Raw genomic sequence first — 20,985 nt, forward strand, 5'->3', positions numbered from 1 at the left:
AACTGGAGAAGGGTGGAGCCATGAAGGAGGCTGTGCACTTCCTGATGTGTTCTGGTTGACGCCACAAGCCAGCCAGTCCTCCCGCAGGGGGACAGTCCTTACTGGTCTACCTTCTGATTGGCCCATCCAGGAACAGAACAGAGGGAAGTAGAAGTATACTCTGGGAGCAGAGGAGGCCTCCCCACCTGCTCATCTGGACTGGATGGGCGGTCCAAGGTCCTCCTGGATCCAGGCTTCTGAACCCTGCCTCATATCCTCATCTGCCGTCTAAGGACAGTGGTGCAGGGTAGGTGCAGTGGGACAAAGCTTGGTCAAAATCCACAAGCTGTAGGCAGCTATAGTCCTCTATGGACTGTGTGCCAGAGCCTCTCCTTCAGGGTGGCCCTTCAAAAGTCAGCCTGAGACAGGCGTGGGGACCTGCTAGCTCTGCCCAGCCAATGTAGCTGTTAGACAGGCGCTGCTGCCTAGCCTACGGGATGCTGTATGGGAAGGAAGGGTGGGAAACTTATGCAGAGCCGCCGCAGCTGGCCCCTTCTTCTGTAGCTCACTGCCCTTCTGCTTGCTCCTGTGGGGACAGTGGCCCTGAAGGCACTTTCAAAAGCAGCAGTCAGGAGTCCTCTTTGGCCATGGGGGCGGGTGTGGGGGTCACACTGCTTGGGACTGTGCCTTGCTGGGTTTCCAGGACAGCAAGGGAGTCCATGGCTTTACAGTCACTCCAGGAAGGAGGTCACAAGGCCTCCACAGTTGTGACTTCCCCCCCTCCTCCCCGAGACGGGGTTTCTCTGTATAGTCCTGGCTGTCCTGGAACTCATTTTGTAGACCAGGCTGGCCTCGAACTCAGAAATCCGCCTGCCTCTGCCTCCCAAGTGCTGGGATTAAAGGTGTGTGCCACCACTGACCGGCAGTGGTGGCTTCTTAAAAGGGTTAATAACATGTGAAGCCATCAGGACTGACCCATATACGAACTCACAGAGACTGTGGTAGCACACAGGGCCAAGCCAGATGGAGCCTTCTTACTGAGATGGGGAATTGGACATGATCTCCCCATGCTAACCCAAAGCTATCTCCGATTAATAGCCACTTGCAAAGGACAACATTAGTTTTTCCCAATGGAGTCTCACTGGGCAGACCAATCACACCTGAGGGAGGCCCCATGCCTAGCTGCAGATTCCCAACGCAAAACTAGCATTCCCAACTCAAAACATGACATTTTTGAAATTTTTTTTTCCATAAAGTTTTGTCTGGACTTTTTATTACCTTTTTGGTGTTTTGCTTACATATTATGAGGCTCTGATTTTCTCTTTATGTGATCTCTCTTTCTCGGTCTCTTTGTGTGTCTGTATGTGTATGTGTTTAGCATGTGTTTGTCTGTGCATACATGTGTATTCATGTGTACCTGCATGTACAATCTGTGTGTATGTGTGTATTTGAGTCTGAGTGTGTGTGCATGTATGTGTTCATCTGTGTGTTTCTCTGAGTGTATGTGTTCCTTGTGGTCTTTGTTTTGTTTTCTCTGTTTGAATGTTTTCTTATTCTATTCTGTTTTTTTTTTCTTTTTAACTTTTATTTGCCTTTTTGTTTTCTAAAGAGAGAGAAAGAAGGCATGGGGTGGGATGGGTATGGAGAAGAGGGGAATCTGGGAGGATACAAGGGAGGGAAAACCATCTTCCGAATGTATCATATGATTAAAAAATCTATCTTCAGTAAAAAGATAAATAAACATGACATTTAAAGGAAGAAAAACAACACGTGAAGCTTTTGCTCATGAGACCGAGGTGGAAGTCGGTAGCACAGATAACTGAGGACCCCCAAGCACTCCAGAGAAGAGGAAACCAGCGCAGAGGTTAGAGGGAGCCAGGACACACACGCCCCTGGGTGTGTGACGGCCATCAGCTGGAGTGACAGCTGGTACAATCACTACGACTAGGCGGTCATACCATTTTACTATGAGCTGGATGTTTCCCACAGAGGATAAACACATGTAAAACTAAATCCTGGAGAGCCAAGGGCCCAGGATGTAGGGAGAGTCTGGTGTCATGGAAATAGTGACTAAGAAAAAGGAGAGGCGGCTGGAGAGATGACTCAGCAGTTAAGAGCACTCACTGCTCTTCCAGAGGTCCTGAGTTCAAATCCCAGCAACCATCTATAAGGGATCCGATTTCCTCTTCTGGTTTGTCTGAAGGGAGTGATAGTGTACTCACATATACAAAACAGTATTTTTTTTTTAAAGGGAGAGACAAGACCAAGGGGGTCTCGGCGCCATGCCAAGCACAAGCCTCCCATCCAGTAAGAGCTGCCGCTGTGACAGATGCTAGTTCTGGAGCCCCCACAGAGAGGTGCAGGCCAGCTGGGGACCTCGCCTAGGAGTACAGGCCAGCTGGGGACCTTGCCTAGGAGTACAGGCTAGTGGACATATCCCCGCCCCCCTTTTTTCTTTTTTAAAGATTTAGGTATGAGCGCTGTCTGCATGTACACTGTGTGCCAGAATAAGACATCAGATCCCATTATGATCTACCACGTCAGGGATTGAACTAAGGACCTCTGGAAGAGCAATCAATGCTCTTTAATCACTGAGCCAACCCAATACACTTTCTTGAAATGGGAAGAAGCACTGTTTCTCTATTCTCTCTGCTCTCTGGTAAAGTGCTGGGTCCAGGGGCTGCCTGGGCAGCAAAGGGTGTGAGAGGTTCCCAGAACTGGCAGACAATCACATCTCCAGCTGATGGTGGGCACCCAGCTTTAGTCAAAACCACCAAAGGCTATCCACTGCTTTTTCAGTGAAATCTAGGTATTTCCTTTATTCCCTCACATATGTGGCCCCGGGTTGGTAACAGTTATCCTGTGACCACGTGGCCACTGTATCACCACAGTCTGCTGATTGCTACAGCTCCGTCCTCAGCCTGTAGCTTTCTGCCTCGCATCTTCTTGCCACGGGTTGTGTGCTTCTGGGCAGGCTTGGGCCCTGCCGCTTGCCTGGTGAGAGTGGGTTCTGGACCCCTTGACACCTTATCCTGAAACACAGGACACTCTTGATAGTGCCTGCCCCTCCCCAGACCCCAGACGGCAGGACAGACTGCACAGATGGGGCTGCTGAGCAGCAAGGACTGAGCGGGCACTGCACCGAGGACAGTCAGCTCAGCTGATGGCGGTGGCTTCACAACTAGAACGCCCTCATCACCTCAGTCCCATCAGTGCACCCAGGGACCCAACAGTGAAAGCAACAAGGTAGGGCCTGGGGTTTGTAGTCAGAGAAACAGCGGGTAATTATGCTCATGAGCTGCAATGGTGAACACCCCAAGACTTGCACTGAGTTAGCAGTGCCACCTCAGGAAAGCAGCCAGAGGGTTCTTCTGAGAGCTGACACCCCAGCAAAGGAGGGGATAAAACTCAGGCAGAGGGGAGGAGTGCCAAGGCCAAGAGGCAAACTGGGCAACATGGGGCTTCAGATAGGGCAGGACGGAGGACAAGGAGCATCAAATACCCCTATAGGCCCAGCCTTCAGACTTGATGCCACATCCCTCGTGGGTTTCCAGAGCAGAGGGAGCCCATATTCTGAACTCTGCCTCTTCCTGGTTGCATGGTGGCAGCATCCCCAGGGACTCACCTTGCTGCTCAAAGCAGCCTCTGTTTCCGGGAATGCCTAGCACGTCGAGTCCTGAGCACGTCAAGGTCATCAGAGGCATCCAGGGGGGAGGGAGCAGAAACCTCACCAGGACTTGGAGCTCTCTGACCAGGGGAGACAAGGTGACTCTAGCCAGGGTAGGGAATGGGAAAGAGAGGACTCTGAGAACCGCCCCCTCTATGGTCCCAACCCTAACACCAGGGACAGGCAGCTGCTAGGGTATGCTCCCCAGGACAGAGCACGGGAGGGACCAGGTCCTGGCTTTCTGTAGTTTGCCCTGCAGGTACGGTCTCCAACCATTAGTAACTCCATGATAGCCACCCTCTTGCTCGCAAGTGTAGGCCAATGGAGGCAGAGATTTCCAGGCCACCCCAGAGCTAGGCTAGTGGCACCAGGAAAGGAGTGACGGCTGTGGGAAGGCTCCACACATCTAATCTTTGCAAGGGAGGAGGCTTGGTAGGACTCCTTGGGAGTAGCCAGAGAAATGGGCCCACACATCTTGTCCCTAAGCTCCTATGGGAAACAGACTGGCTTGCCAGGCCAGCTCTCTGTGAACAAGAGAGAGCAGGAACAAGGGCAAGTGATCTACACTGTACCTACAGCCCACCCCAGGGTTTGTGTCAGGCCAGCCTCTCTACCTTGAGTTTAGGTGTGCGGTATGTGAGTGGGGTGGGGTACGTCATATTAGAGGGCTGCCTCCCTCTCCTGCTATATCCAGCCCAGGAGAGGCAACTTTTGCTAAGAAGCCCTTTCCCAACCAGGCCCACTGGACATGCTTCCTCCTCCTTCAGGAACCCGCAGCCTTCTCCCTTGTACAACTTCCACCTGCCCATCTCACCACTCCCAGCAGGCACTGCAGGGCCCTTTGCCTGTCACGGGAAGTGGGGCTGCAGTCCAACATCCGTACCTGTACAGGGTCTGGGGCTGCTGGGCTTGCTTGCACTCTGCAGGCCATGCAGTCCAGCTGTCTAGCCCTATCCTTCAGCTCCAGGTCACCAAGGTCTTCACTGTCACTCTCAGAAACCACAGCCATGTCTGGTGACAGGGTGGTGGGGACACTGTTGGGGGGCAGAGTGGCCAGGAATGCAGGAAGGGAGAAGATGGCCAGGAAACGCGTCTTTAGCAGGAGGTAGGCTGGGTTGCCCTGGAACCGCCTCTGTACCAGCTCCAGGGATGCTTGGAGGGCCCCAGTGGTGGGCTCAGGTTGGGCCCCAGTGGTGGGCTCAGGTTGGGCCCCAGCGGCCTGGCTGGCCACCAGAGAAGAAGCCTTCTGCTCTAAGTCCTGTTTATGCAGGAGGAGGCTGGACAATGCCCGCAAGCTACACAGGGAAGGGGGCTGATAGGGCATCCTGCTCCCCAGCGGGGGCACACAAACACCTTGGCACCCCTTCAGCCATGTGATGGTGGCTGCCTCACTTTCCTGGGAAAGGAGACTTAGGTCCAAAGCCTTCTTTTCGGGCCCAGGTGTGGGTGGTATTTCCTGGCCCTGAGGTCCTTTGGGTTCTGTGTCTATACTGGCTGGAGGCTGCTCCAGGAGAGCAGACGTCTTGGCAGGGGAAGGTCCTATGGTCTCGGGGGTCACTGACTGGGGGAGGCCCAGCACAGCTGGCACTTGGACAGAGAGCAGCTTCTGCGTTGTGAGAACCCAGCTGACAGGCAGGCTGGACTTGGTTGCCAGGGGCTGTCCACTTGCCGGTGGCCGCACAGACAGCTGAGTGAGGCTGGATGTAGCTGGGAGAATGGGCAGGCCCGGCTTCTGGGTGCTCTGTCCTAGAGCACTGAGATGGTCGCCTGTGGGGACCTGCCCGGGGGCTAAGGCTAGGCTCCTAAAAGCAGCAGGGGCTGCAATCTGGGTCCCTTTGTGGGAAAGATTTAGGGAAGTGGTCTGTAGGTTGGGGGGCTGCTTGTCTGTGGCTGAGATCCCACCCACCTGCCAGGAGCCAGAAGGACTTGAACTGACCAGCACTGGCGCCACAGGTACAGAGAGTTCTACACTGGACACTGCAGGGCCTACTCCTGGGGACCCATGGGGGGCTGGCAGCAGAGGGGGCTGGAGGATCACAGGTGAGGAGACCAGCAGCTGGTTGCTGAGACCAAGAGCCTGAGTGGCCTTCTTGGCATGGGACTCACGGAGCCGCTTCTCCCGAAGCAGCTCACATACAGTCTTAGGCTTTGGCCGGAGGCCACGTGGGGCTGCTCCAGGGACTGGGAAGGGGGTTGCCTCAGTCCTGCAGGAGCCCAGCCGTGGGCGCCCTTTGTGGCTGGCTCTCTTTGCAGTTTGCTCACCCGGCATGCTTGGCAGAAGGCAGCCTAAAGGAAGAGACAACCAGCTGGATGAGAACTTCAGGTTCTGTGCCCAGGGACACCAGCAACCCCACACACGAAGCTCCAGTTCACCTCATGGGCCCCCAACCCAAGGCACTCTGTTCACAGAGAGAGCAGCGATGCCAGAGACAGCCCGACTATGAGACACTGGCTTCTAAACCTCTAGCATGCTCAAAACCTGGACCCTAATGTGACACAGCATAACCCCCTCAAGCCCCCAGTGGCAGCCCAAAGGTGAAGGCCAAAGCAGGTTCAGGCCTTTCTAGCCTACTCTCAGGACCACTGGCTGTGTTGCTGAGGCTGTGGCTCAGATGCATGGCATGTCCCACCACGAGAGAGACAGAAGCAGCGGATGGTACCTGTGCTCTTCTTGGCATTAGAGGATGCCTGCAAAGAGGAGAGTCAGAGACTGCAGAACCTCTGCTGGGTCTCACCACCCAACTCTGGGGGCCACCCCTCTGCACTAAGCTCAGGGTCCTGGGTGAGGACAGCTGCTGCCCCAGGCTTTCTAAACAGCCCCACTAATGCTACCTGGCCACGGCTTATCAGGTCATCACCAAACAGGGTGGGGCTGCGGCTATGGGAACCAGAGTTCTATTTCACGGTCTCCCCAGGTGACAGCACTCCAAGGTGATGCGTCTCCCAAACTAAGCCCATGAGTTTGTTTTCTAGAATAGATGGTACTAGTGACTTGCAGAGACCAGGGCTTGTGCCAGCCGGCCCACCTGCCCACCCACAGCCCACCTTGCCTCAGGCTCTAATCTGGCCTCCCACGGGGCTGCCTACACAGATGGCTCCCTGAGAAGGTATGGCAAGGGGCTGTTCACAGGGAGAGCCACATTTTTCTATGGAAATGTCTAGGAATTGTCCCCCTGGCCCCCTGGGCCACTCTGGGCCAAGGATGGGCAGGACTCAGTTTTACTTCTTTTTTGAGGAAGGGGCTCATGTGGCTTCGGCTGGCCTGAAGCTTGCTAATGTAGACTGGGTTGATTTTGAATTCATGGAGATTTGCCTGTTTCTACCATCCAAGTACTGGGACTAAAAGCACATGCTACCTCACACTATTTGTCTTCACTTCTTGTTGTCAGTGTATGTTACCTGGGGGAGATGCAGCTGGCTGTTCTGGATGCCAGGCTGGAGCAGTGCAGGTGGCTGGCCTTTCCTCTCTCGAACCACCTCCATGCAGCCCACAGTATCAATCTGCAATAGCTGAGAGACTGAGAGTAAGGGCTTCCCTGCTCTGGCCTGCTCTGGGCCAGGCCCGTCAAGCAGAGGGGAAACAGCCCCGATGACGGAGCAGACCCAAACTCCTCAAGGGAGGTCATGATGGTTTCAGAGCCCACAGCCCGGACTTGTGTTCCATGTTGCTGTCCCTTCTTCCAATGAGGGCCAACACAGGTGCCTACCCTGCTCCAAGCCTGCCTCCTCATCTTAGACCTAGGTCTGGGTACTTATCTCTTTTCTAAGTCACTGTTTAACTCAAAAGATGGCAAATGCTGAAGAGCCAAAGGTCCCTTTCACATCAGTCAGCTGAACTGTGGGCTAGGAGGCCGAAGTGTAATGACCCTTCTGCGTGAGCCCACTGTGCGTTTCCCATGGTCACAGACTAGAACTGAGCAGGCGGCACCCTGCCGGGGCTCACCTGAATGAGCAGTGTGAACACCGGAGTGCTGGGGCTCACCTGAATAAGCAGTGTGAACACCGGAGTGCTGGCCAGGCGGGCACACTCTAACTGCATCCGGATGCTGTCAGCTAGAGGACAAGGGAAAAGGGGCTCCAGTTTTGAAACTCCCCGCCGCCAAAAAGGATCCCCAAGACAGAGGAAGGCAGAGCAGCTTTAGAGCTCCACACTACCTCAAAGAGCAGAAGGTATGACCCCAAATCTCACCATCAGCCCAAATCTGGCTGCCCCTTGTTTCACAATGGCAGGTACAAAGAGTGGCCCAACTGCTCGTTCTCCAACTCTTCAGGGATAGTCCTGCCTGTCCTTCACAGACCTGCCCTCCCAAGGACCCCTTCAGGCTACTCTGCTATGGATCAAGGAGTGGCACTTGCTCCCACCCTGGCTCCAGGAAGTTCCCCAAAGAGCTCTGGGCAGTACCTTGAGTCTGTATGGTTGTAGGTCTCCGGGGAGCTTGTGTGCAGGCCAGGTTGATGTCACCCACCCAGGGTATCACAGCAAGCAAAAGCCTGTGCTTGAGGAGCCTGCGATGTAGAGCCTGTCTCTTGCGTCTCTGCTTATTCCGGAAAGTTCCATGCCACCGCTGCCGCAGGTGGGGCCCAGCCATGCTGTTACCAGGGTCAGACCCTGAGCGTGAATTAGGCACGGGTGGCTGCCGCGGTCCTTCTTTCATCAGTGTGTAGCTCTGGGTGGTTGGATGAGTCCTGATTAACTTCAGCATTTTCTCTAGGGACATTTTCAACACATGCTGTATATCAAGAGACCCTGTGAGACCAGCTGGCTACAGCAGGATCTGGTACAGGCCTGCCACTGTGCAGGTTTAACACCTCCTTGTAAGAACACCACTTGCTATTTGGGAAAGTACTCTGTGGTAAGGCTAATGTGGTCTTAAATAGGGCCTGTCTTAGCACCCTCTCCAAGAGACAGATGCTCTGGCCCACATGGCAGGCAGTACCATGGCTGAGCTGACTGCATCGTCCCTCCATCAATCCCCAGTGCAGAGCAGCAGAGCAGCCTGTGCAGTCCAAAAGGCTGCTCCAGCCACTGCCAGAGCTACATCTGGCTGGCCCCAGGCCCAGCTCTGAGGACAGAGGGGGACAGGTAACTGCACAGCCAGCCGAGCTGGACTGACACTTCCCAAGGACACCCCCGACTCATGGCAGTTGAAGGTGGGGAGCTGCCCACTTAGATGTGCCCTGAAGCAGAGGCCCTTACAACCTTTAAAGCAAACGACTTGGGGACTATGGAGGCTGCAGCTCCCATGAAGGCCACTGCTACTGCACAACTCTGGAACCAGTCCTGACCAACAATTCTAGTGAATAAAGGGACAAGGCTTTTGCCAGGTCAGAAATGTGTTCCCCTTGCTCACATTCTAGGGCCTACCTTGCAGGCCGGATCCTTCAAACTTGCTGAGTGAGTGTCCGAGAAGTGTAGGAACCGGTCTCCTCTTCGAACAGTGCTGTGGGTCTCATAGGGCACCTGCAGCTGGTTTTTCTCAGGAGCAGAGACTGTGGTAGAACCTTCCTTGTGGTGATTTTGAGAGGCATCTTGCATGCAGCAGGAGACAGCAGGGTGTTGTGGGTAGCACCCTGTCCCTTCTCTCTGGGACTGGCTGGTGACCAGCCTGGTAGGAACCCACAGGTCAATGCCTGGCACTCTGTACTGTTGAGGAGTTAGTGCTTGACTGTTCTTCAGGGACTCCTCCAGCTCCACATCTGACTCTTCACTGCTGCTGCTGCTGCCACCGCCATAGTCTTCACTGCTGCTGCTGCTGCTGCTGCCGCTGGAGCTCCACTGGCTACTGTGACGGGGCCTCTGCCCTCTCCTCCTCTGCTGATGCTGTTTCTTCTGAGGGGAGGAATAGGCTGCTTCAGGTCTCAGATACCCAGGCACACAGGTGACAGGGAAACAAGACACCCTATGGAGAGGTCCCTTAAGGATGAACACCTCCAGGGACAGAGCACACTGGGGCTGAGGTATGCTTTCCCTCTGTCCTCAGCCTCCTGATAAGGACACACAAGGGCCAGAACCTTTGCACTCCCTTCCCATCCCACAATACCTCATCTCGCCCAAGCACTCTTACAGGTTATGGGGTTTTCACTGAGCTCAAGCAAAGCGCATACACAGAAAGCAAACAAATGTCTCACCCTGACCAAGATCTTCCACTTGCTCAGACACTGGGAGCCTGACCGATGGGGCAATTCAGAAGCTATTCTTGCCCAGTGACCTGTAAAAACAGCCACAGTAGACCAGCCTCTAGGACAGAGGCTTCCCTCGTGTGCTTGTTGAGAGGATGTGTGCTCGTCAGCATGCGAATCTCAAGGCTGAGCAACCCCTGAGGAAGGTCTGGCACATACAGGTAGGAAGGGAAAGTCACTGCAGGCGCTGTGCATCTGCTACACTTAGGCTCTTAAGAGACCTTGCCAACTCTTTGTGCCTAGTGCTGCAGAGGGACACACGCACACTGCACTTCTAGGGCAGTGTGACGATGGGTGAAAAAAACTCTTGTGTTTTGCAGACTTTTTCCTGAGGAGATATCACCATTATCAGCAAGATTTGGCCACAAACACTTAGTTCTCTCCTGCTATGTTGTAAAAAGTTGAGAAATACAGCAAATGCAAGTCACAAAAGATTTGACTGAAGCTGGACACAGTTATGCATGCGAATGTGGGCTTGCATATGCCTCCTGGATGTCAGGATTAAAGATCCTGCACCACTTCATCTGGCTTCCCAATTTTCTGTTGTGAATATCTATTCATTTGTAATGAGAGCACGAGGTGGCTTGGAGGCATGCTTGCCGAGCTGTAGTGAGTTCCTGGATTCCATCCCCATCCCCACCCCTAAAAGAGAACAGCGTTTGCAACTGGAAAGGTTGAGAAGGAGGCAGAAACTGATTGGAGGACAGCCTGGGATCTGGAAGATGGGCTGCAAGAATTCGCAGTATGATCAGAGTCAGCAGCGGCAGGTAATAATGTCCGACAACTCACCAACACCATATTTTTCTATTAGCTGGATCAGCTGTTGTTCTTCTTTTGCATTCCACCGTCCCTTTTTCAAGCTGAAATGTAATCTTCTGATGTAGCTGAAAATGGTGTGGAAACAAAGGGACACTTTAGGTGCTAAGACCCCCCTCACTGCTCCCTGGCCTTCTCGGTGATTTCTTAGGATAATACCACAACAAGCAAAAGCAAAAACAAAACAAGACAAGATGGACTTCATTAATTATTATCATTATTTTTTTTTTTTTTTTTTGAGACAGGGTTTCTCTCTGTAGCCCTGGCTGTCCTGGAACTCACTCTGTAGACCAGGCTGGCCTCGAACTCAGAAATCTGCCTGCCTCTACCTCCCAAGTGCTGGGATTAAAGGCGTGCGCCACCACTGCCCGGCCAAAAATTATTTTCAGACAGGGTTTCTCTGTGTAGCTCTGTCTGTCCTAAAACTTGCTCTGTAGACCAGGGTGGCCTACAGAGATCCCCCTGCCTCTGCTTCCTAAGTGCCCAGAACATTTCAAGAATTCTATGCTTTAAGGCTGCGGTTCTCAACCTTCCTAGTGCTGTGACTTTAATACAGTCCTTCATGCTGTGGTGACTCCCAACCATAAAACTATTTCTATTGCTACTTCATAACTAATTTTGTTACTGTTATGAATTGTAATATAATTATCTGTGTTTCCGATGGTCTTAGGCGACCCCTGTGAAAGGTTCATTCAACACCCTCCCTACCAAGGGTTTGAGACCCACACATTGAGAACCACTGCTTTAAGGTACCTTGTAAAAAGGGAGAGCCGAGCCGCTGATTAGAGCGTTTGCAAACCCTGCATCTGACTGGGGACTTGCATTTTGAATGTGTAAAAGCCAGTAATCCAAAGATAGGTAACTTAAACCTAGGAAGGGACTTGACAGATGTTTTTTCAAAGAGACGTATACATGTAAGAAGCCAGCAGGTACAAGCAATGAGGCTCCACAGTTAGCCATGAGGGGCTGCTGTGAAACAACTGTGTCAAAGTCCATTCCACAAACACTTGGAAGGCTTCAGCCACAAGCCTCACATGCTACTTGTGGGAGCACAATATAGAGACATTTTGCCCAGTCTGACAGTTCTCTAAAGGCCAAGTACAAGAGTCACCGACCCAAGGACACTCCTGAGAGAAATGAGCATGTCTTGATAAATATTTGACCAAATGTTCAAAATGTTCTCAAGGCTCCAAATATATCACACAGCACTTAACAGGGCCTTCCCTGTAAATGCCAGACTCCGACTTTGTACCCCACACTCTCTTCCTGACACTGGGAGAGGTTCTATCCACACTCTTGTCTAATACACAAGCTCCTGGACACTTGGGACACGGGAGTTTTGCAGGTACAGACTACACCGCCCCAGCACGATGCTGCTCCATGCTCTGGTTTTTCTGGGGGCTGTGATCTATGCCCCAAGAGTGAGTGTGTGTGTGAGTGAGTGTGTGTGTGAGTGAGTTTGTGTGTGTGTGTGTGTGTTTTAAAACAATTCCCCTACATGTGCGAAATATTTCACTGTGGTTTTGATTGGCATTCCTGAAATAAGTGACTGAGCATCTTTTCATGGGCCTTCTGGCTACTTGTGCATCTCTGGAGACAAGTTTGTTGAAAACCTTTGCCTGTTTTGACTGGGATTCTGCAGGGCTGCTGAGTGTAGATTCTTTGTAGGGTGATCAATATGGTTTACAATAACAAGGTAAACTAAAACACATCTGAACAAACCACTGAAAGAAAATAGGGAGAAAAGGAGAGACCCTCTCTGCTGGGGACCTCCCCACCAGCTGTGGGGGACATCTGCAAGAGCCATCACTGGTACCTGACTACTTGTGGACAACAGAAATAGCAAACTCCTTCTTCCTAACAGTGCCAACCCCAGTTTGAAAAGCCCCTGTGGGCATATCATTTTGGCCCACTGTCACCTAGCCTGCCTACAGAAGTGTGACCCAAGCAAGTCACTCCTTCAGCCAGTGCGGGCAACTCACCGGTCTCTGCATTGGGCATCGCTCCTACCTGGCACCTCTTCCCGGATTTTAAACCAGTCCTGCGCCCCATACTTGGCAACAGCTTGAAGCAATTTCTGCAGGAAAGAAGCAAACAGAAAGAAGCTCCACAGGAGCCATATCCTTCCCACCCTGGGCCCTCAGCTGAGGAGGGCACATGACCGTACCCAGGAAAGCCAGTCAAACTTCCTGGCAACAGTTTTCTCTGGGTGCCAAACTTACAGCATCTTCCTCTGGGGCCCAGAGCCCCCTTTTCAGGCTGGGATCTAAGCTCTTGGTCCAACGGTAGATCAGTTGCATGGAGTCTCTCCCTTCCATGAAGTAGACAACTGGGGACAGAGAAGATTGGGATTTACCTGTCCTACACGGCAATAAGCAGGGGACGGGGTCCTCCCGGAGCTACAGAGAAGAGTTGCTCTGTCACCAGGACCTCCTGCCACTTCTCCCTAGGACAACTGAAAACTCTTCTGCAAGTCCCTGCTTCCAGGCACCTGAGGCCACTAGGGCTTGGAGCAGCTCAAGGAACTGAAAGATGCTACTGGATGTGTGGGCTTACTCTTGCGGTATGGGATATGGTTCCCAACGCGCATCTCTTGGACCAGCTGGGTGAGCATGTGGTCTTCCTCCTCAGTCCACTCCTTGCGTTTCAGGCTTTTGTTGTACTGCTGGAATTTCTGCAGGCACTGAAAGGCACTGCGGCTTGTCTTCCCAAGGACAGAGAGAAACAAGTGGGCGTTACTGGGCTTCACCCTGCACGTGCACAAACACCCGGCACAGCCTTCCTGGAGACCCAAGTGCTCCCAAGAGACAGGTGGGCCTGAGCCACCGGCAGCGAGCGCGCTGTACAACAGAGCTCTCTTCCTCCTCCAGGCTCTTACCAGGTGACAGTTTGCTAGACCATGGCTGGGACCCAGGTCAGGAGTGGCTCAGAGAGGACTCTATGGCTTATAGAAAGAAAACTTGGCCATGGACAGCTCTGGTGTTAATCCCAGCATAATCCCAAAGCAGGAGAGGGGCTAAGAGTTTGAGGTAAATGGTGATATTTTCACAGACAAGATGAAACTTAAAGTTAAAAAGATGAAAGAGACAAATTTCTTTGAAAGCACAATTTACCAAACAATTCCTAATGCTTGCCCTGTGTGTACCAAACTACACAGCATGAGACTGAGTGACACCTCAAATCCAGAAGCCCATGTCCTCCCACCCTTCTGGGGTCTCCCAGGTCCTAGTCTTTACCCCAAGTTCCTCTGCAACCAAATGCCACTCCAGGTGGCCATGTGTGGCAGCGACGGCCTTCAGCCTCTCTACTTCTTCTGCGCTCCATTCCTGCTTATTGATGCTTGGGTGCTCGGAACTCTGCCAGAACTTCTGGATCTCCTCTGCACTGCGGGCTCCTTCAAACTACACCCATGAGAACAAAGCCTTCAGAGGGCTGCTGATGCCAAGCACAGAGCTCCTGGCCTGCTTGTCACTGTCTGCCAGCCAGTGGCTTCAGTGGCCATGAAGACTGCCTATCTCAGGAGTGGGACTCTGTCAGCTGGGGAAGGTCGCATGGAGTCCTTTGCACCTCCAACTCCCAGGCATCCTGGGACTGGAGACCTCACAGTGGGTTAAGGCACAAGAGACAGTAAGGCTCCCCCACCTAGTTCCCACCACACTCAGCTTCCAAGCACTACTGTAGCAGTGGGCACCCAGGTCTTCCTAACTTACGTTAATATTGGAAATCTTCTCCCAGTCGTGGCTGTCTAGCCGGTTCCCCAGCAATGCTTCCTCTGGGAGCTGGCTAAAGCAAAGGACAAGGAGCTGGTATCATGCAAGGCCTGCGGCTCTTCCCAGGCAGGACCAGGCAGCCCCAGCTTACTTGATGTCCTGAATCTCCTTCTCTGCTTCCTTAACCTGCTTCTCCAGGGCCTGCTTTTCCAACTCACTGGAGACTCGGCTCTGTTTTTCGTGTAAGTAGTCAAGCCTGCAAGGTAGGTAGAGTGAGGGAGAGTTGTGCGTGGGATGTACTGTGTCAGCTGAGGCCCTGCTCTCTGAACTGCTCTTGTTCAAGCCTCATGGCTCAATGGTGGAAAGCCTGCTCAGGAATGTTCCCTCTCTCCTGCTTTGACCCCTTACCACCAAGGAAGATCTGGCACCACTCCTGGGGTGTCCTTACCACCAGAATGGCACCATCAGGGCAGGAGTTGCCAAGTTGTTTACACTGGCAGGTGGTAGCTGCTTGTATCTCAAAGAGTCTGGACCCATTGCCAGTTCTTACCTTCCAGGATACAAACATCTCAGGCAATCTTGACTTAGTTTTGCAGCTAAACAGAACTGTCTTGGAGGGAAGAACTGGCTCTCTCACACTTCAGGAAAACTGCCATTACCACCATCAATACTGAGCACCAATGTTGTCAGCACCAGAGCTGTGTCTCTAAGGGTTGGGCCAGAGGGTACTAGCCACCTCTGGTCTTGTGTGTTCAATATTGATGGTGGCAATCTATCAAAACAACAATGCTCCTCACTGCGTACTCCCACTCCGCACCACATGATACCTTTTGGTCATGTGATATATACCCATCAATGGACACTGACTTCACAGTGCTGAAAGAGCCGCAGGAGAGGCAGAGCATGCTAGGATGAACCCCCCAGCCCCACAGCTGCCTGGCTTTTCACCATGGGGAAGGCCATGATGACGTTGTTTCCAAACTTACTTCAGCAACTTGGGCTGAAGCAAGCGTTGTAGGCGGTCACTCACTACAGACTTCCTGAGCAAGGCTTTCTCCCAGTGCTTCCCTGAGGAGGGGGAGATAGCAATGTGATGTCACAAAGTTTTGCTTGCTCCACGGACTACATGTCCACTGAATCCATTCTACAACCCTAGCCCTACCTGTTGCCCCCCACTCCAGAAAGGTAGTGGCTACATCTCTGAATGCCAGTAGGGTGGCATTGAATCCCTTCCAGCCCAGGAATCCATCCTCCACCCAAAAGCTAGCTCGGGGTATTCTTTCAGGGTTAGGAGTTCTGAGAATAGCTAGAGCTGGGAAGGCTAGACTCAGCCTGACCCCACTCAATACTGGAGAGGGAAAGTATCAAGTGGACAGTCCCAATGATAAAGTCCTGAAAGAGTCCATGTCGCCATAAGCATAGGCGAGAATTACAGCATCTGCTTAGAAGAGGCCAGGCTGTGGGGATGCCCTCTGTGGTTTCCATGGTTGGAGGACGCCCATCCAAAGGCCTGCCTGGACTCTTACACTTGGTCACCAAGAGCTGTTCAAAGGCCTTGATTCCCTGGGTAGCCTTCTCCCGTGTTTCTTCGTTGGCAGGAGGCCCCTGTCAGAGTGTGCAGTGTTATAACATGACACACCAACCACACTCACCCTCCAGGGTACCTACGGAGACTCAGACTCTTCCTCCCTCCAGCCTCCTCAGGTACTGTCCACATGGAGTGCCAGGCCCAAGCCTTCTGTACTACAAGCTACTACTGAGCGAACCGCTCTGGATATGACCCGCCCAGTACAAGGAAGTGGCCTGCGACTGCAGGAAGATGCAGGCACAAAGGGCATCGGCAGTTTGAGATTTATACTACTGCCTTGCTAAATGCTGTGATTCTCTTAGGGAAACACACCCTAAGACCCACGGGAACACCCCAGTGCTCATGAGAGACACTCAACCAACTGTTGAGAGGGCTCACTACTCACCACTCCAGTAACCTTGTCCTTGAAGTATGGCTTCAGGAAGTGGCCTATGTACATGTATGAGGGTAGACTTTTGCCATCCTTCACCTTGGGGCATTTGGTCCCAGACAGATCCAACAGGATCTCCTCCTGAGACAAAAGCAGGGCCATCAGCGGGCCAGGCAGAGAAAGAGGGTAGGCCAGGTGGGTGAGCAGATTCACTCTGAGCCCTGTTCTGGGAACTTGGTCCTGTGGGGCACTGAGAGTCAGGAGGGGTTACATAGATGTTGAGTAGGCCATCTTACCTGCTGCTCCTGGTTCTGGGCTAGCAACTGGCTAACCTCTGCCAGCTTTTCCCGGATCACCTCCTGGTAGACCATATTTAGCTGCAGACAGGTCTCAGGGTCTTCAGGGAGAGCTTTGTCCTTGGGGTCCTCCTCACCGTTGCTGCCCTCACTCCACCTTTCCTCTTCCTAGTTAGGAGCCAGAAATGGAGCAGGAAGAGACAGGACACAGGCAGCCTTCTCCTTGCCACCAAGCTCAAGCCTAAGCCCACAAGAGGGATCTGAGGAAGCCCTAGTATACACCCACTGAGTGTGGAACCATACTGAAGGAGGGAGAAGTTATACAGAGCCCATTATTCTCAGGCTAGAGAGTATGCATCTTTCCGAACCAACATGAGATCTGCTTGTAAAGTGTATGCTGGGGTTGGGGGCTGGTGGACCATAGCAGGCAGCTTCCATTTTTGCAACAGACATCTCTTTGGAGCCTTAACTTCACAGCGAGTTTGTGTCCCCATCCTGAACACCTCAAGTATCAGATCTCAGCAAGGAAATTCCCTGAATAGCAATCAGGGTCAACACCCCCCCCCCCCCCCGAGAACGCCAAATGTCCACCGACTCCAGAGCTGCGTCAGTCTACTGAGCAGACACATATCCTTACACACTAACGGGGCTCCATACTTGCTTGTTTGGTGAGGAAGTAAGCAAAACGAACAAAGCATGGTTAGCGACCCTGGCATGGCTAATCTCTGCCAGATGCTTTCCTAAGTATCCATGAGGACTGCCTTCTAGAATGGGCAACAGAGGCACAGTGGGTAGGTCCCAGGTAGGCTGCCTCTCACATCTGTTTTGACTGTGAGCTCAGGAAAAGTCAGCAGCTATAGTCACCAGCCTGTTAGAGTGATTACTTCATTTCTATGGATAAACTTTAGTTCTGATAATAATTTGTGTTCAGGGGTATAGCTTAATGGTAGAGTGTGAGCCTAGTGTGAACGAGACCCTGGACTCCATCTCTAGCACCATAAAAATAAGTAAATGCTTTGTGATGCCTTACTGTCACAACAAATAAGCATTCATTGTAGAAAATCCCACAGGCATGCAAACAAAGTCTCTTAGGCCAGTTTGGAAGGTACTAACAGATAGGACCCAGCAGCCCGGCCTGGTAAGCAACAATTACCAAGATGGGGGCCCCAGTGATTTCCAAGTCCTCATCAGGCAGGGAATCTGTAAGAAACATAAGCACACTGTATTGGAGTGGGAGCATGGGTACCAAGAGTATGCTATAGATAAAAATGAACACTTTTAACAGGGTCTCACTTGAGTGCTCAGGGATGAAATTCTGTGTATCTGGGCCACGGAGACTATTCAAGCTGACAGGCTGAACTCTGGGTCCTCCTCTCCCCACCAGGATTCACCATTGCCTAGAGGGCCCCAGGCTAGATGGCAGTCGGGGTGGGTATACACAAATAGTCAGCAGCCCTGACAGCTAAGACTAAGAAACTGGAACAAACTTTCTGACTGAGGTAAAAGCAGAGAACAGTGTGGGCAAGAAACAGAGTCTGACCATGGAACAGTCCACAGCCTAATTAGCTAAAGGGTGCACACAGCTGTTCCAGCCATTCCATGCTAGGCCAGGTTCATGGGCACACCTGCTTCAGAGTCCGAACTGAGACTGGATTCAGAGACTTCCAAGTGGACGCTGGAGGATCCAGGATACAAAATCCTTTCAAGCTCCCGGATCTCCTGCGTTATTTTCTCTCGTTCAGCGTCTATGTCCATGGCGTCAGCCTGCCTTCAGAATGATATGAAACATGAGAAATGGAGTGTGCCTGGATCTCATTCGCTTTCAGACACACACTTGCCGGAGGTGGCAAGAGCCTGTTCATATGCAGACACCAGACTACCCAGATGGCAATCAGCTTGGGATTAAATTCCCCCAAGTTGTGACACTCTTTTCACACCCAGGACTCCTGCTCTTGACTCAACACCTAGAAATGACCCTACTCTCCCCGAGGCCACCACCAGCACAGGTACAATCACTTGTCTCTGTGCCCTCAGATGCCCAGCTGGTCACCAAGTGCAGAGAGTGCAGAGCAACAGACATTCATCCCCTGTGATCCAAACCTATAAACAGAGGTGTAGGCGCCCCGCTCTACACAGGGCTGAACGGCTAGCTGTCAGATAAGGCTTGGCTTACTCCATGACCTATCTTTTCAGAGCACCACCTGGCATACAGTGTTGTCTGACACTGAATAAGTGTCTGCTAAAGTACAAAGGAGGCTTTTTCTTTGATACACTGTAAGCAAAGTCTGAGGGCAAAGGAAATTTGGAAGAGAAGTGTGAAAGATGATTATAGAAACCACAAGCTCAGGCGGGTGAGACGGCTCACCATATAAAGGCGCTTGCTATCAGGCCTAAGGACCTGAATTCAGGACCAGAAATCAATGGTGAGGAGACCCTACTCCAGGTTTCCCTCAGACCTCTCCCCCTATGGCACACTTACCTACATACAAGGAAATAAACAAGTATAATAACTGTAAAAAGCTGGGTGTAGAAGTTGGGTATAGTGACACACACCTTTAATCCGGAGGAATCAGGAGGCAGAGGCAGGTGGATCTCTGAGTTTGAGGTCAGGTTGGTCTACAGAGTGAGTTCCAGGTCAGCCAGAGCTCTAAAAGAAACTGTCTTCAAAAACAAAATAAACGCTGGGTGTGGTGGTGCACACCTTTAATCCAAGCACTTGGGAGGCAGAGGCAGGCGGATTTCTGAGTTCGAGGCCAGCCTGGTCTACAAAGTGGGTTTCAGGATAGCCAGGGCTATACAGAGAAACCCTGTCTTGAAAAACAAAACAAAACAAAAAAGAAAAAAAAAGAAAAAAGAAAAAAGAAAAGAAAAGAAACAGAGTCGAGTGTGTTTAATTTAAATCCCAGCACTTGGGGAGGGGGGCATAACTAAGTGGATCTCTGCATTTCAGACCATTAGTGAGATACTGTTTCAAACAAAATTATCAAACACATTTTCACACCCAGAGCCAGAAACGAAGAAAAACATCCTGTTTGACTACTTCCTACTAAGTTGTTGACAGCAGTCTTAACTGACTACAACAAAACAATCCCCTTCAACGACATTCCAATTATACAGGGAACGTTTGTCAACCAACTTGGCTAGAAGCAGGCGGATCTGCATTGCCACTGGATATTTGGCCGCCAACGAAAGAGTAACCGTGTGTTTTGAGGCAGCAGCAATTCTATCTCCTCCCACAGCATCGCCCAAGTGAAGGAAGAAAAAGTCACAAGTTCAAGTCCTGAGCTGGGAGCTACGGTCCGCCTTTAATGACATCAGAGATACTTTGCTGCCTGTCCCTTCTAAGGCATAACCGGGCTAGGCAGTTGGGGTCCAATGCACCCTTAGTGGCTGGATTCGATAAGCCAGGGGTGGCCGGTGGTGCTGCAGCGCGCGCAACGGATTAGAGCAGCGGTGCAAATCCGGCTCCGCATCTCACCAGCTACGGGACATCGGCTGGGCTACGGACGCGGGCTTTCCACTCCAGCAATGTCGCGGCCACGCCAGGCCTCGGTTTCCCCGCGCTGGCTGCCCTGCCCCTCCTGGACACAACGCCTGCTACCTGCCGCCCGCCAGTCCTCACCTTCTAGGTCTCCCTTCCAAACTTCACAGCCAGCATCGTCGCCCAGCGACCACACGCAGATCATGCTTCTGGCGGTCGCGGAAGTCAGTAGGCTTGCACCGGAAGTCCCACCCAGGCTGTGGCGCAGGGCACGCTGGGAGGTGTGCTGGGGGGGCGGGGCCCTACCGAGGCGGTCAACTTTTTCCAGGTTCGCTGGGTTATGTACTTAGTTCCTGGTGCTCTGGGTTTGGATGAATGGTCAGTGTGTCGTCAAGTACTTTCCCGTGTGTGGCGTCCTCGGAGCCCACAACCTGGGACCGCCAGAAGTGGACATTCATTCACTGAGGATTATTCTACCTGGCCAACACATCACAGAGCTGCTGGCTAAGGGGAGTAGTGTGTGTGGGGGGTCGGCCTCTTATGAAACAAAATACCAATAATTATCCATTATTAATTATTAACAGCTTCCTTAATTCTACTCTCCCTAGGCAGCTGGGTCTTCCTAGTGCCTAATAGTGCCTATGAGTAGAAGCATGGCACTGGCTTGGGCCTCAAGGCTTAGAAAACCAAGTCTGGCGACTGGCCAGTTTATGGGACCTGGGAAAGGCCTTGGTCTTGTGGAGAACTGACTAGAAGCTAGAAGTCACCTGCAACACTACTGGAGTGGGGACAGAGTCATGAAAGCAAAGAGTGATAGTGCATCCCTTTAATCCAACATTCAGGAAGCAGAGGTAGGTGTAACTCTGAGTTCAAATCCAGCCTGATAGACAACATAGCA

The 20,985-nt window shown here is 52.1% G+C and overlaps 1 protein-coding gene across 3 annotated transcripts; it reads right to left on the minus strand.

Moving 5' to 3' along the window:
• Positions 1-2,464: 2,464 nt before the first annotated feature.
• Snapc4 (small nuclear RNA activating complex polypeptide 4) lies at positions 2,465-20,309 on the minus strand. Of its 3 annotated transcripts, none has more exons than XM_021191926.2 (23): positions 20,229-20,309; positions 18,232-18,374; positions 17,760-17,806; positions 16,607-16,774; positions 16,326-16,451; positions 15,879-15,957; positions 15,339-15,420; positions 14,504-14,608; positions 14,353-14,425; positions 13,879-14,043; positions 13,199-13,346; positions 12,865-12,971; positions 12,625-12,719; positions 10,616-10,710; positions 9,776-9,855; positions 9,012-9,476; positions 8,049-8,313; positions 7,629-7,699; positions 7,046-7,156; positions 6,307-6,334; positions 4,530-5,932; positions 3,605-3,726; positions 2,465-3,011 (listed from the first exon to the last, which is right to left on the minus strand). In XM_021191926.2, the coding sequence occupies exons 2-22, from the start codon at positions 18,359-18,361 to the stop codon at positions 3,613-3,615; spliced, it is 3,957 nt and encodes a 1,318-aa protein (XP_021047585.1). In that variant the 5' UTR covers positions 18,362-18,374; positions 20,229-20,309; the 3' UTR covers positions 2,465-3,011; positions 3,605-3,612. The 3 variants fall into 3 exon arrangements, with proteins under 3 accessions (XP_021047585.1, XP_029392684.1, XP_029392685.1); XM_029536824.1 differs by having other exon boundaries at positions 3,605-3,750; XM_029536825.1 differs by having other exon boundaries at positions 3,605-3,750; positions 18,232-18,370; positions 20,229-20,303.
• Between the last annotated feature and the right edge of the window lie 676 nt (positions 20,310-20,985).

Source organism: Mus pahari, chromosome 3, assembly GCF_900095145.1.
Source record: "Mus pahari chromosome 3, PAHARI_EIJ_v1.1, whole genome shotgun sequence".
Classification (NCBI taxonomy): Eukaryota; Metazoa; Chordata; class Mammalia; order Rodentia; family Muridae; genus Mus; species Mus pahari.